At 41.6% G+C, this 16819-nt stretch overlaps 1 protein-coding gene across 1 annotated transcript in view; it reads right to left on the bottom strand.

Moving 5' to 3' along the window:
• Positions 1 to 7122: 7122 nt before the first annotated feature.
• Positions 7123 to 16819, bottom strand: part of tars1 (threonyl-tRNA synthetase 1) — a 43609-nt gene continuing 33912 nt past the window's right edge. The window contains exons 15-19 of the mRNA XM_055633691.1: positions 16704 to 16804; positions 15439 to 15543; positions 12089 to 12161; positions 11027 to 11141; positions 7123 to 7579 (exon numbers count right to left, since the gene is read on the bottom strand). Coding sequence (XP_055489666.1) covers positions 7431 to 7579; positions 11027 to 11141; positions 12089 to 12161; positions 15439 to 15543; positions 16704 to 16804 — 543 coding nt within the window. The 3' untranslated portion in view covers positions 7123 to 7430. The remainder of the gene's footprint in view (positions 7580 to 11026; positions 11142 to 12088; positions 12162 to 15438; positions 15544 to 16703; positions 16805 to 16819) is intronic.

Below are 16819 nucleotides of genomic sequence, written 5' to 3'. Positions count from 1 at the left end.
GAGCGTTCATATAAGACACTTTCCATAACCTTTGTCACCAGTGGATGAGAGCCAATTATCCCAATTCTAGTACTAGATACGATGACAAAGCACTACGAGCAGTGTTAATTGCGCTATAACTCATTTAATAAAACCAAACTGAAAGAAACTTTTCCACACAACCATGCAGCGATAGGTGCACGAGTGATAGGTTGAACTAACCACTGTTCTTGGCTGTGAGCAAATATAGGAGCTTCTTTCTGCAGACCTATTTAACAATGGAAACCATGGTTGAGTAGACCAATTTGGCACTACAATAATTCATGTTGCCTCATCTTGAATTATCTTTGGAGGCATCTTCTGATATTTATACCCTGTGCATGCCTCTACATTTTCTGTTTCTTATCTGTGGGTAGGGTCACAGACATATCTGCAGAGTTTATGACAAAACCTAGATATGTTATAGATTTTGTCGGTTCCAGTATGGACTTTCCTGGATGAATAACAAACCCTAGATATTCTAGGAGTGCCTTTGTTGCTAAAACAGCTAACTCTGTGACACATGATCTCTTCCCTACAATGAACATGTCATCTATAATCCCCATGACAATATGTCCTTTAGATCTGAGTAGGGCAACATTGGCTTTAGAATCTTTGTAAATAGCCTCGGGTTGAACTCAACCCCTTAAGTAGAGCCTAAAATTGCCACAACTGGCCTTGTCAGATAAACTTCAGATATATCCTGTGACTATCGTGTATTGGTACTGAATAGTATGTATCTTCGAGATCGATTGAGGCCATAATGCAATCCTCTGTAATCAGCTATTTTGCTGAATGAAAAATATCCATCTTAAAATGGTTAAATTCCAAGCACATGTTCAGACTAGCTAAATCCTATTCGGTATCCTCCATATTATTAGATATTAGAAATATACCCCTCTTATTCTTGGGCAGACTGCTCAATCACACCCTATTTGTGTAGTTTCTCTATTTCACCTTGGATATCCATTGTTTCCTCTTTAGACCGTATGTATGGAAGTCTTGGCCTCTCTTGCCGCGGAGGAATTTTATTGATCCGCCAGAAACTCAATCTTATAACCATTTATGATTTGTAAACTGAAAGGATCAGATATCTGTCTCCAACTGTTATTGAAGTCTCAATCTACCTCCGACTTGAATATCATCAGCACATCTCATACGACTGATGGAATAATATTTGCATACCTCAACGGCCTCCAGCTCTTGGTCGCTTTGCTGTCCATGCCGAGACAGACGGTAGCTGTAGGTGTGATCAAGGCAGTTTCTAAGAAAGAATTTGCTATAAAAACCTCCTAGGCTGCCAAAAATAATAGACAAGAGGTGATTATCACCACCAGCCACCAAGATCCAGAAAACCCTGAGACTGACACCACCAAAAATGGCCTTAGGCGGTTGATCAATACTCAACTGACCCTAGATTTTGCTCTGTCCCTTTGGCTCTGGCATCGTGGCCTGCTGGGGAACGATACTGAGTATGTTGAGTGCGCTGCCTTCAAGGTGAGCGCTGTGAACCTGCGCATAAAAAAGGCCTCTGGCTTGGTTTTAATTGTGTAGGCCTGGTGCTCCAACCAGTCTCAGTGTAGCAGTACCTGCCGCTAGCTTAGTTGGGATGATATGCGGGTAACCGGGAGTATTACCCACAAAGGATGTCTTTATCACACCCACCGTGGTCTTGAATTCCTCGTGCAAGTCTTTTACTTGCTTGCCCAAATCTTCTCCAAAGAGATACTTGCCTTGCACAAATGAGCATATATTGGGTTGATCTCAGACCTTATACCATCCTTTGCAACACAACTGAGCTCAAACTGTGTATTACACAGAGGTGCTAAGATGTCTAATGCACCGACCTTGCAAAGGCCATAATCCCTCGCGAGAAATCTCTGAACTCGCTGGAGTTTTAAGTCTTTAGACTTTGTTTTGCCATTCAGATTGCCCCAAATGGTGGCATTAACCTTCGGAACCTCCAGTGTCTGGCAGTTATCAGGACTAGCATACTTACCAGCAGTGTCCTGCATGTTCTTCTCATTCAGCTGATGAGAAGTCAAGTAACCAATGCTACTTGCCAGTTCTTCCTCTAACGATTCTCCTATCCCCGAGGGGATGGCAAATTTTGTCACAACTGCTGGCAGCTCCTTTTTAGACTTGAGTTGAAGCATATCATCCATTTGATGAGGGAATTTGAGTTCACTGTCGACTTCCCCACAATCAGAGTCTACCACGTAATACTCCTCAAAACACCCCTCATCTGAGCGGGAGATATCATAATGCAACCCTGAACCAGGTATTGCTGCCTCAGATATCTGACTGGAACTACTTGTATGGGTCGCCAGTGTGCAGAGCACATTCCCCTCGACCAGCCTCTCAATCAGGTTTTCCAGTTTTGAGAGCCTACAGATGATATCCTCAATGGATGTTGAGGCAGTACCTTCCTGTCCAGTATTGTCCTTTTGGACATATCTTGCCGTTTTGGCCTTGGCCTTCCCCGAACTCGGGTTGCCTAACTGCTCCCTTTCGGAGCCTCTGTTTTTATTTATTTATTTTTACATCATGAACCTATAAGTCAGGTAATAATGCTACTTGCCAGTTCGGCCTTTACTGGTTTACCTATCCCCGAGAAGATGGCAAATTATGTTCCAGAGTGCTGGCAGCTCTTTTTTAGCCGTGTGCTGAAAGTAATTTGCATGTGTTGAGGGAATCCTCAAACTCCCTGCTTCCGAGCAGGAGATATCCTCAAATATCTGAATTTAACTGCCTGTACCAGTGCAGTGCGCCTTCCCGTCTCACTCAGTTATCCTCACTCTGATAACCTCAATCTTCTATGTTGAGGCAGTGCTACCCTGGCCAACATGGTTCTTTTGGACAGCCAGTTCCGAGTTGGTCTACCCTGAACGGGGGTCGACAAGCTGCTCCTTTTCGTAGCTTTCAGAGGTTGCTGTGCCAGGCACCCTGCCAGCATCTCTGAGCCCGGGTTTTCAGCCTGCTCTTTTTCAGAGCTAGCAGGAGGTTACTGTACAGCCTATGCTGCCAGTGTCTCCGGGCCCGGGTCACTAAGCTGCTCCATTTTGGAGCTTTTGCAGGTTTGTATGCACTTTACCTGCCAGCGTCTCCGAGCCCGGGTCGTCCAGCTGCTCCTTATCGGAGCTTTAGCGCAGTTACTTGTGCAGGCCGCGCCTGTTCACCTCTTCGGCACCACGCTTGACAAACTGCTCCCTTTCAGAGCTTTAAACGGAGGTTGCTGTGCAGGTCACGCCTGCCAGCTTCTCCGAGCCCAGTTCGACAGGCTGCTCCATTTCGGATCCTTGGAGATTACTGTACAGGTCGCACCTGCCAGTTACTCCGAGACCAGGCCGGGCCAACTGCTCCCTTCCGGAGCTTTAAAGGCTGTTGCTGTACAGGTAGCGCTTGTCAGCATCTCCGAGCCCGCTGCACCATCCCTGCAAAAAAAAAACCCACCTTACCTGACGGAGCATTTCCGAATGCATCCATATCTCGCACCATGCGTAGCAATGTTACAAAATTTTGAGATTTTAAAAATCAAGTCTGCAATTTATCCCATCAGATAAAGCATAACAATAAGTTTAATTTGACACCAAATTCACTTTCATATCTCAAGTATTAAAAAAGTTATGGCCATTTTCATACTCGGAAATTAGCATCTTGTTCCCTATTGATTTTCAATGGACATTACAAAAAAGCTGTGATCTTGGATAGTCAAAAGCCCATTTCTTAAGGAAAGATTAACATTTTTAAATAGCCTAAGTGTCCAAAGATTATTCACAAATAATTCACAAAATAACATGATTTTTATATCTAATTTACATTAATTTATAGGCCAAATGGAAGGAAGTTAGTGTTCAATTGCTGTAAATAAATGCCCATTTAAATCGGCTTTCTAGTGGGTTCATGTGAACGCGCTGGTTTAGAACGTTCACATCGCGCTGGATTTGTGCCCTCAAATGCCGAGAAAAATACTGCGGGATATAAAAAGCCCAAAATGAACTACTCGCTATAGATAATTTTATATACAGGGTTATATACATGCCCCATTTAATGTAAAAATAAGGTACATACCTTTAATTGTTTGCTTTATAAAACCCAGGGGCTGCGAGAGGTTGCGGAATGAAAGAGTAATTTTAAAACTATTATAACTATATTATCGAGGCCTATAAAACTAATAATACCTTTTGCGACCGGGTCTTGCAGCGATTTTTCGTTAATGATTTACAAGGCTGAACATCTGCGATTAGAACAGCCTAGTAAAAATCGCGTTTTAAACCCGCCCCCTCCAAACAGCGCCAAAATCGCGGACATGGCTTTGGGCAGATTCCCAATGACGATTCAGGTAGGTTTTGTAACATACCTACCATGCGACGACATATTATTGCGCATGCGGGATGGCGGGTTCTTCATGTAGTCTCATCACGAGACTTCGAAATAAAATCAATCCTGGTTTCCACATTATCCACAGGCCTTCTCTTCTATCCTTTAACCTTCCCTCCAACCTTCCTCTGTATCTTAAAACTTATGTCTGACTTTTTAAGTTATGCTGAACTATCACAAACAACGGTGGTCCCAGCAGATCTCTGCCAAACACCACTGATCATTGACCCCCAACCAGAATACCACCCTTCCAATAATACTGTCTTCCATGAATAAGCCAGTTCCAAATCTAAACTCAATCACGTTAGTAAGACATTATCTTGCCATCCTTATTCCTCTCCTTTACTGTAAAGGGTGTTATAATTGAGCCTTAAGTCTAAATGATTCCACATATCCATTATATTTTCTCTCATCAATGGTTTGTCCTTTCTGTATTTGTCAGCAAAAACATTTAAAAGATCTCTTCAATTGTGCCTCATTAGTGGATGCCCTGAATCACAAAATCAAGGCTCTTATCGACTGACCAAGTGAACATATGCAAATTAATGACATTCAAAATTTTACATGGCCTTTGATTGCAGGTGTTTTAACACGGTCACTGTTTCCATTGAAAGATGGATATCACATGCATCTGATCAAGCACAATTGTAAATGCAAAGGCTTACACCTTGAAAGGGTGTTATTTATTGGTGGTTTGGATTAATATGATAAAGTTGTAATGTACTCAAGTAGTTTGCTTTCAAATGCTAATCATTCTCCAACTCTAGTAATTACACTTTTTATATGACAAAGATGTCCTGTCTTTAGTAAAAGCAGCGTCACCTGTTGTCATTGATGGATCCCTCACCCACAACTCTTCCATGTCTTGTAGTTCTGCTCTCGCTCCTCCTCCCTTCAGACAGAACACACATAGGAGTTCTCTAGGACCTTACCTTTCACCCCCATCAGCCACTGCAGCCAACATATCATGGTCTGACATTTACGCCACCTTCCAAGCGATACCACCACCAGTCACATTTTCCCATCCTCGCCCCTTTCCACTTTCCGCAGAGACCGTTCCTTCTGCAACTCCTTGGTTCACTCATCCATTCCCTCCCAAACCATCCCCTTCCCAGTTACTTTACCCTGCAACTGCAGGAGATGCAACACCTGTCCCCTATAGCTCCTCCCTCACATCCATCCAGCAACCCCACCAGGGCTTCCAGGTATGCAGAGGCACACGTGCATCTCCTCTATTACCATCTTCTGCATGCGGTGCTCCCAATGTGGCTTCCATTAGGTCAGCGAGACCAGGCAAAGACTAGGCAACTATTTTGCAAAACACGTGCTCAATGCACCCAAGCCTGCTAGATCTCCTGATTGATAAATATTCTAGTTCCCTTCTCATTCCCATAATGACCCTTCTGTCCCAGGCCTCCGCCATTGCCACAGTGAGGCCACACATAACTGGCGGAACAGCACCTCGTTTTCCAATTGGGTAGCGTACAACCCAACTGTATGAATGTTGAATTCTCCTAATTTAGACAACAAATCTACAAACGTTTTGTCTTTTCATCTCTGGTCTTTGTCCAACCACTTGCCAATCTAATCCACTCACCCCCCTCACCTGTATCCAGCTGTCACTTGCTAGATTTTGCAAACCCCCATCTCTCTTACCTCCCCACCCCACTACAATCAGTCTAAAGGTCCAAACTGCTGAGTTACTCCAGCACTTAATGTCTTTTGTTTGTAAACCAGCATCTGCAGTTCATCTGCAGAGGAAGTAGAATACAAAAGGAGGCCGAGAAGAAACACAAAAAAATCGTTAAAATTCTTAAAGATATGCAATACAGAAAAGTTAACTGGAGATATTTTTTTTTTATCTAGTGAGTTAAGAGTCAGGAGAACTTATTTTTGTAAATTCTTCCACTCAGCTAAATAAGCTACCAGTGCACACATTTTTTGGGTTGTGGGAAGAAAACAGTGTGGCTGGAGGAACCCTGAGAAAATATGGGTCTTTTACCCAGTAATTAAAATCCAGAGAACTTGGTTTAAGGTGAGAGGGGTAAGGTGAATAGGAACGTGTATGGAACCTTTCACACAGTGGGTGGTGGGTATATGCCAGGAGAGCCAGTACTACAACAGCATTTAAAAGTTACTTGGACAGATACATGGATAGGAAACGTTTAGAAGGATATAGGCCAAATGTAGGCAAATGGGATTATCTTAGATGATGTCTCTTGGTCAGCATGGACGAGATAGGCCAAATGACCTGTTTCCATGCTGTGTGTCTCAATAAATTCACATAAACACTTCTTCACACAGAGAGTTGTGAGTCTGGAATTCTCTGCCTCAGAGGGCGGTGGAGGCCGGTTCTCTGGACACTTTCAAGAGAGAGCTAGATTGAGCTCTTAAAGATAGTGGAGTCAGGGGATATGGGGAGAAGGCAGGAATGGGGTACTGATTAGGGATGATCAGCCATGATCACATTGAATGGCGGTGCTGGCTCGAAGGGCCGAATGGCCTAATCCTGCACCTAATGTCTATTGTCTATAAACAACACTGGAGTTCAGGAGTGCACCTGTGGTTGCTGGAGCTGAAGCATCAACTCTACCAGATTGCCACTGTGCTGCCCGACATTTGATAAATAGTTTCAGAATGTCTTTCATTTTTCAGGGGGAAAATACAATTTTGATTTACATTGCTCTAATCATTTTGATTTCGTACATATCATGACAAATAAAATGAATTTGCATCAGTTTTATTGAGCACTTCTTTACATAAAGTCATGAATCACAATAAATTTCACAAGGTGAATTTGAGAAAGCGAAGAAAATCGCAGGCGCTATTTTTAAAAGGTGTTATTTTCAAAACATTTATGCAAGTTAGTGCCAATGTACACAAATTGAAATTTGTGTCCCCTCAACCCACATTCATGGCCACTGATTTCTATTGATTGCCCAGTAATTCGAATGTTAACTGTATTAGTTCTTTCTTCCCCCAATTTAAAAACCTTTGATCCATACTGTATTGCCGGATAAAACAAAAAAATTTCAGAACTCCTCTTCAGCTTGTTTAGTTCTGGACAGTTTGTGCTGCAAAAGCCTCTCGATGGTCGCGGATACCGTGCGCTCCCCATGCACCTTGTTGTCTCGTGTCCGCACATTGACCGTTTCGCTGCTCATTTCTTTTTCACCAACAACTGAAAATACAACAGATCAATTGTTAATGCATTGTATAATAAAAACACGACAAAAGCAATTACGTGAAAATGTGGACACAAGGAACTACAGATGCTGGTTTATAACATAACACACAAAAAGTGTTGGAATTGTTCAGTGGGGCAGGCATCTCTGGAGGATATGGATAGCTGATGGTTTAAGGTTGGGACTGAACCTAAAGGCCAGGATACCTCATGAGACCGAGTGAAAAGTGCGGATCCAAAACATCACCTATCCATGTTCTTCATTGATGCTGCCTTTCTAAAAAAATATGAAAATGTGATCATCCTTAGAATTATCAATAACACCAATATGTGACCTTCATCAGTTAAAACATGACATAGAAGAATATTTTGTAAATATTGAAAGGTTGAAAATTAGTTTTTAAAAGTAACTTAATGCTCTCATTACAGCCTTCCAATTAATAGCAATGATAAACACAAACGCTTTCCTGTTTTAATAAAAATGCAATAACTTATCACTGTTGCACAAATGTTTCTTTGAGCTAGACAGCCAACAACCTGACGCCACATGTGATTATAGACACAAAAAGCTGGAGTAACTCAGCGGGACAAGCGGCAAGGAAAGAAGGAATGGGTGACATTTCAGGTCGAGACCCTTCTGAAGCTTACGCCAGCTTTGTGTCTATCTTCGGTTTAAATCAGCATCTGCAGTTCCTTCTGCCACATATGATCATGATTGGTTGAAAGAAAACTGGCCAACTGAACAACTTAAATGAAATTTGTGGAAATATTAGTGCAGTTAGCCAAATTATTTGCCTGTTAAAATGAACACTGCGCCTGACATGTCATAGGAGCCCAAAGCAGTATAGCACAGGAACATGCCCTCTAGCCCACAATATCCGTGCCAACCATGATGCTAAACTAAGCTTATCTACCTGCACAGGGTCTACATCCCTCCATTCCCTGCCAGTCATGTGTTGGTCTAAAATGGTTCTTAAATGTTGCCAGCATACTTCCACCTTCGCTCTTGGCAGCGCTTTAGGCAACTATCATTCTGTCTAAAAGAAAATCCTTCGAAAACTTCTTTAGCTTTGAAATCTGAAGAAAGTCCCGCACCAAAACGTCATCTACTTCCCTCCACTGAGTTCCCCCAGCTTTCCCTTTTCGCTCAAGATTTCACCATCTGCAGTCTCTTGTGGCTCTGTTAAACTGTGCCCCTTAAAACCATTATTTCTAGTATGCGACATTTCCAACCTGGAAAATAAAGTCCATCTACACTATCTATGCCTCTCAATTTTATTTAATGCTATCAGTTCACCCCTCAGCTGTCAGTACTCCAAATGTCTTATTCCCCTGGGTCAGTGTACCATGAGGGACTTTGTTGAATGCTTTATGCCTTGTACATGTGGACAACATCCACTGCCCTCCCTTCATCAATCATCTTCATCACCTTCTCAATAATAGTCAATCAAATTTATAAGATACAATCTCCCCTGCAAAAACCATGCTGACTATGCCTGATAAATTCTTATTTTTCAAAATGCTAGTAAATCCTATCACCAAGATTCTATTCCAATTATTTCCCTACCACTCTATGAAACGTTCACGACCTTTAATTTCCTGCAATATTCCAATTGAGTAATAGGAATATTGCAGGAAATTAGAGGTTCTGAACAAACAAAGTATCAGCATCAGATATTTAGGTCATCACCAGAGGGCACAAAAGATCAAGACCTCCACAATCAAGCAGTATATAGAGGCCCCCACACGTGAGAGGGCAACACTGGATCTGATATTGGGAAATTGGGACGGGCAAGTTAATGAAGTGTTTGTGGTGGAGCCTTTTGGGACGTGACCACCGTTCGATTAGGTTTAAGATATCTATAGATAGGGATAGAGAGGGCCCACGTGTTAAAATGCTCAACTGGGGCAAGGCCAACTTTGAGAGTATGAGAGAAGGTTTCGCCCAAGTAGACTGGGGCAGGTAATTTGAGGGGAAAGGGACATCAGCCAAGTAGGATTTTTTTTTAACGTGTTGACAAACACTCAGGATATGTACGTCCCTGTTAGAGTGAAGGGCAAACCAGGCAAACTTAAGGAAGCTTGGCTGACAAGAAAAATTGAGGCATTGGTCAAAAACAAGGATGCATGGGACAGATATAGGCAGCTGGGATCAAGTGCATCCCTGGAGGAGTTTTGGGAACTAAGGAGTAAACTGAAAAAGGAAATCAGAAGGACAAAAAGGGGCCAAGAGATAGCTCTGGCAGGTAGCATTAAGGACAATCCCAAAAGATTATATAACTACAAAAGGGGGGAAGGGCAACTAGAGAGAGAGTGGGACCTCTCAGGAATCAAAGCAGTCACCTCTGTGTGGAGCCACAGGAGATGGGCAAGGTCGAAGAAGTACTGAAGGTGATATCGTGTATGAAGGTAGACAAATCTCCAGGGCCTGATCAGATATATGTGAGGACATTGTGGGAAACTAGAGAGGAAATTGCAGGAGCCCTGGTAGAAATTTACGAGTTGTCCTTAAATACAGGAGAGTTGCTGCACAGGACAGGCAAGACTGGAGGGTGGCAAATGCTGTGCCTCTATTCAAGAAGGGCTGCAGGGAAAATTATGGGAACTATAGATCGGTGAGCTTAACATCTGTAGTTGGAAAGTTATTAGAGAGTATTCTGAGGGATATAGTTTATCCAGGCACATGGCTGGGCAAGGGCTGATTAGGGATAGTCAGCATGGTTTTGTACATGGGAGGTCGTGTCGCACAAATCTGATTTTAGTTTTTTGAAGGCGTTTCAAAAAAGGTCAAGAGGGTAGACATTGTATATATAGATTTCAGCAAGGCATTCAACAAGGTTCCGCATGGTAGGCTGCTCTGGAAGGTTAGCTCTCATGGGATCCAAGTAGAGATAGCCGATATCATAATATCCCTCCCTGATTTCACCATCTTCCATACATACATCTCCACAGGTAACAGCACTATGTAATGTTCAGACTTGAATCAATGAAAACAGTAATAATTTCCAATGTTTTTTAAGTTTGGCACAGTACATCCTGTAGTATCATTTTATTCTGTACTGTTTGGGCAACAAAGGTAATATCTTGACTATTAATGGCCTTAAATACAAAAACTCCAAAAACTAACAACCAAATTGTAGATTGGTTATTGCATGTGAACCAAACATAGTAGAAATAGCATCACTAACCCCACCTTACTGTATGCTTTATACTAACACCCACTTCCTACACTGGTCAGTCTTGGAAGCGGTAACGATGAACTAACAACTAACAACCTGCTGTACCACTATACTATGTGTACAGATTAAAGATGACTTTGAACTCCAAATTGTGCAATTTGCTTATTTACACAAATAGTAAATTTGCTCAAAGTAAACAAGATTTTTTGTACTCCTTCTCTCCACCTGCCAGACTTTCTCCTCCCCTCTTCTATCCAGTCCTTACCAAGAATAAAATTATACTGGGCAAGTTGTGCATTTCGGATCTTCTTGTTCAATGTGCAGCCTTGGTCAAGATCAACGTCACTCATTAATCCAGCTTCATGAAACTGCCGCTGAACCTAGACATTTATAAAAGAATCATTAGGGGAAAATAATTCTGAAAAAGGACAAAAATCATGACATTGGAAATGCCTCTGGAATTCATAATATATTCATATATTCAATTTTACTGTACCAATTGGCGCATGTGACAATAAATGTCTCTTGTTTCTGAAAGGGCAGATCACTGGGGTAATTTAAAAAGCAAATAAATGTTTCAAAGATCAGGGTATGGAAGAAATTGTTCAGAAAAGGAAATTAAACCCATGGCAGATCAAAATTATCATATTAAACAGCAGGGCTGTAATGATGGGTCAAATGGCCTACTACCGCCAATATTTCCAACGTTCTTAGGGAAGTGGTCATTGATTTCCACATCATGGAAACCTCAAATTTGTTGCAATCGGTTTTAGTGATCTTGGGAAAGGCTGATTGATTCACAACATAATCTGGGCCAATATCAATCCATTCAAGTAGTATAAAAGCAGGATAAGTTATTAGCTATCATACTAGAGTACAAATAGAGAAATGTAATTTTGTACGTTTTAAGAATTACAGATGTTAAATCCTGCGAGAAAATTCAGAGTGAAAGGATTTATCAAGATTACACCAAGAGTCCCTGTACAATTATGATGGACTTCCACACCAACTAATTCATATTAATTTTCACACCTAATCAAAACATAAATATCCTGCAATCCAGTTAAAAAGTAAAATAGGAATTACAAATGAGAAATTGATTCAGAATACTTTTGCTTTATTGCCACAAAGGAACGAATCTGCTGCTATACTTTGCTTGAAAATGTAACTTTTGAATTAGATTTAATATAACAAACTGAGAATATTTTTCACACATCTACATGGAGAAAAGTAAGATAATGACAAATTCATTTCACTTGCACTTTATGTGCAATGTGATGAATAAAACGGATTGATTGATTGATTGATAATAGTTTCCCAATTTCACCTTTTGTGCATATTCCTCATATGCAGGTCCCACGGGTACAACCATAACTTGACGCGGAGATATCCAAAGGGGCCTGTAAGGTAAAAAATTGCAGCAATGCATGTCATTACTCAAAAGTGAAAACAAATTGATATTGGTTTATTATTGACATGTGTAACAAGATACAGTGAAAAGCTTTTTTTGCGTGCTATCCTGTTAAATCACATTGTACACACTGTTGGTGATATGTGCGCTTAAGAACTTTTAAGAAGCCAGAGATACACGGCTGTGAAGCTCAGCGGACATTTAACATTACCGGTCGGTTATCCTTGGTTCTGAAAACTACTGCTTACGTTTTTCCCCCCCAATGACCCAATGAAATTCACCGGTCAGCAACGGCTACAACCTACGAGAACCTTCGACCTCCTGGCAACCCACCTACAGCACAAGAATTCTCACTACTCTCCATGGCGGCTTCATTCTGGTCGCCGCTAATTTTTCAACATGTTGAAAAATTTGCGGCGACCATAATGAGGCTGCGACTAGTTCCCAGAATATGGGAACTCCTCACGACCATGAAGGTGCCTCCCCGGCAACACCCGCAAACATGTGGCGACTGCATAGTCTCCTGCAGTCGCCTAAATAGTCACCTAAGTGGGACAGGCCCATCAGTAATTCCTAAAGCATGTCATAGCAAGGAGAATACTTCAAAGCATCATTATGTTGGGACTTAGGACATTCAGCAGCACCCAATGGGAGTTTCCTACCTTACATTCAGGTAGTAAACTCCCACATTTAACATTGTGAAAATGACAGGGTCACCATTTTAGTGAGAAGTAGGTTATGGGTAAAATATTGATTAGCCTACCAGGAATGTTTTGATTTTCTTTTTATAAATGTGACATAGGACCTTGTGTCCTTTTGAGGGAGTAGCCAATACTTAATTTGCCTTGTCAAAAACATAGTACCAGCGATTATGCACTCCTTCAAATCAAGTCTCAACCTGGATTTTGGTGTTCACTCAAAACCCCAGAATTCTGATGCAAGTGCTGCTATCCACAAAGTCACATCTGCTACACTTATTATTAGAAGCAATTATGTAACAGATTAGATTTCTGATATTAATAAGAGATTTTGCAATTCCATCTATTTTAAAGCTCCAAGCTCCAAATGTGTACTCTCTGATTAAGTTACAACTAATTATTGATCTATTTTCTGTGTAATCTCTTTTAAGAATTAGATCAAACCAGTAGCATTGAATCATATCATTTCTTTCATCACGCTCTTTAAATTGTGCGTGTGCTTTCTCTTTAATCTATATTGTTCTTCATTGCAAAGGCATAATAAAGGCAACAAAAGATTCTCAGGTTTTGGTTATTTTGTTTGCCAGAAATATCAACATGCTTGCATGCATTATTGCTTGTGACCTATCTGGCCTATTACAGGACAGAGTTGAACAAAAGTACTCAATTACCTCTCCTGTTCCCATCAAGAAAGCAAAACTGAACAAGTGTTTACCACATCCAACTCAAGGACAAGAATACCTGATAAACATAGAAACACAGAAAATAGGTGCAGGAGTAGGCCATTCGGCCCTTCGAGCCTGCACCGCCATTCAATATGATCATGGCTGATCATCCAACTCAGTATCCCGTACCTGCCTTCTCTCCATACCCCCTGATTCCACTAGCCACAAGGGCCACATCTATCTCCCTCTTAAATGACCCTAGCTAATGAACTGGCCTCAACTACCTTCTGTGGCAGAGAATTCCAGAGATTCACCACTGCCATAAAACTGCCATCTTCCTCAGTGACAGCATAGGAAATCAACAGACACTCCTTTCTGCAGCACGAATCTAATATTTCAGTCAAGAACCACAATTCTGAGGAGCATTAATGAATTGTTGAACTGGAAATAAATGACAGTCGCAGTGAGCATAATGTCTCCTAGTGGACTGCATGCCAGATGTCACACAGATTTATAAATCCCAGTTGCCAGATCAGTTTACAACAACAGGTGGTTCTTCTTAGGGGAGGCAAAGGTTAGATATTTGTCTAATAGTAACTCTGTTAACCACCGTAGAGAATAGATTGAAAAACATTAAAAATGGCTTACTTTTTTTAATAAATATGGTACGTATATTGATTTCAGAGACAGAAAAAGGACAACTTAAAAAAAAACTGTACGTTTACTTATGCATGTACATCAAATTTTAATTTTAAATGTTAAGGTATTCAAACACAGACACTCCCCGACTTATGTAAGAGTTACACTTCGTAAACACTTACATAACTCAGTTTTTATGCAAGTCAGAATCACCATAAAACTTGGTATAAACAAAGAACTGCAGCTGCTGGTTAATAACAAAATTACACAAAGTGTTGGGAGTAACTTAGCGGGTCAGGCAACATCTTTGGAGAACATGGATAGGTGACATTTGGGTCAGGTCCCTTCTTCTGACCGATTCAGTCTGTTGAGTTAGTCCAGCACTTTGTATAGTTTTATCTTAAAACTAGGTGCCGCTGCCACTGGTCTACACTATCAAGCCCTTCTTCAACAGCTGCCGCACTGTCTGGTTGACGCAACCGTTGTAGCCCTGGTCAACGGCTTTTTCTTCAGGCTGCTCCACCGACAAGGTGCACCCGGCCAGTGTGGGCTCCCTTCCTTCTTACCAGCTGCCACTTCTTGCCAACCGTTGTTTTGTCCACTATGCCACTCACCCTTCCAATGCCTCCTCCTGTCGCTTTGTACACACAGCTGCCCCCCTCTACACCACCGCATCCTCCTCCTCTTCCCCCAGAGTCAATCTTCCACTTTGGTATACGTCGGTGACTGGGGGAAGAAGGTGGTGAGCCAACAGTAGATGGGGAGGCGGCGGAGTGGACAAAACAACGGTAGCAGGAAGCAGCGGCGAATAAAGAAGAATTGTCAGTCAGGAGCTGCAAACACAGCCGCATCAACCGGACGGTGTTGCAGCTGGAGATGAAGGGCTCACTGATGCTCGTTGTGGAATATGTTAGTGACTTGGACAGGAGTTGCTCTCCTCTGTCTCCCTCGTCCTCGCGCGCCTCCCCAGTGTCGAACCAACCGTGACCGAAACTTGAAGAGCAGGGAGTCCGGTCAAAGCATTCATATCTACAAAGCAGATGGGATGCCCGGAGTAACCCAGATCATTCAGGAAACGGGACCACCTACTGTGAATGGTTTACATAAGTGCGAGTTTATGTAACTCGCCTTTCATGCATGTCAGGGAGTGTCTGTACAATAGAAACATATTTGTGCACCCATTTAAAAATAAATGAACAGTGCAGCAGGAAATTGATTGTTCTTAATAAAATCTGAATACAATTAAAATAGAATTAAATATTACCATTTGCCTGCATAGTTTTCAGTCAAAATTGCAATCATTCGTTCAACAGAACCCAGGATGGCGCGATGAATGATAACTGGCCTATTCTGGTCACCACCATCATGACTGTGAAGTAAAGTGACACTAGGTCAGAACTTATTTATTTCTAAAATAAAATTAATTGGGCTCTATAGACTATAAATCAAGACATGAAATTAAGCCCATAGATGCATAATAAACCTACACAAGATATCAACAATTATTATTGGAGCTTCTCCTGCAGCTGAGAAACTGAGAGAGGTTCAGATGTTTACATCAATTTTTGTGAGTGCACTGTTGCAAATAATACTGCTAGAACATTGTTTTTATCATTTGAAATAAATACTTTTTTTTAATAATAACAATTTTATTCAGAGGGAGCAAATGCTTTTTTGCAGCGGTTGTCACGTCATTTTGCGATCAACCAAATCTGAAAAATCAGACACTTGTTTCACCATCCCTTACTACTAACTTTGTAACATTGAAATTAGAGCATTTATATAAATCACCCTTCCCATTACACAAGTTTTACAAAATTATTTAGCCTAGCACATCACTATTTTATCCACTTACACTAGAGATATTTAAGCAAAAAACACAAAGCGCTGGAGTAACTCAGAGGGCAGGCAGCATCTCAGAAGGACATGGACAGGTGACGTTTCAGGTTGGGTTCCTTAACGGACTGATTGCAGTAGTGGGGGAGAAAGCTGGAAAAGGGATGGGGGCAAGACAAATCCTGGCAAGTGATAGGTGGATACAGTCGAGGGGGGTTTGATTGGCAATTGGGTGGACAAAGGCAGGAGATGAAATGAAGAATCTGGGTCAGAACATGGTCAAAAAGCAGAACAGGTAGAATGACAGAGAAGGGCCTCACAGAACTCCCGGAGAGAGAAGGACTTCTTCAAAGTATGCATTCATTTAGGACATTTTGCAGTGGAGCAGTAAAATAGAGACAAAGGGAAAGCAGGTTTACAAAAAACTTGACAAATTGTCAGAATACCTCAGCAAGTCAGGCTGCTTCTCTGAGGTTGTGTATAAATTACGTTTCAGCACAGGACCCTTCCATAGACTGATTGTGGTGGTGGGGGGGGGGGGGGGGGGGGTGGAGCTGGGAAAGGGGCTTGGGCAGGACAAAGCAGTTTTTAAATTAGGTGAAGGGAGAGTACAAAATGATGCAACACAAACTTTGAAATGGACTGTTCACAAATGAATAAGACCTTAATTGAAGTGCATTTTAGGAGGCTTACCTGACATAGGTCAAGTTAAATCTGATTGGCAACTGAAAATCCAATTGAATTGTAGCACATTGATGATATCTACCAATAGCATCTTTGATTTTTATGTCAATCTGCAAGAGCATTTT

This window comes from Leucoraja erinacea, chromosome 1 (genome assembly GCF_028641065.1).
Source record: "Leucoraja erinacea ecotype New England chromosome 1, Leri_hhj_1, whole genome shotgun sequence".
Taxonomy (NCBI): domain Eukaryota; kingdom Metazoa; phylum Chordata; class Chondrichthyes; order Rajiformes; family Rajidae; genus Leucoraja; species Leucoraja erinaceus.
The sequence above is the reverse complement of the archived record's forward strand: the minus strand, read 5'-3'. Positions and strand labels throughout refer to the sequence as shown.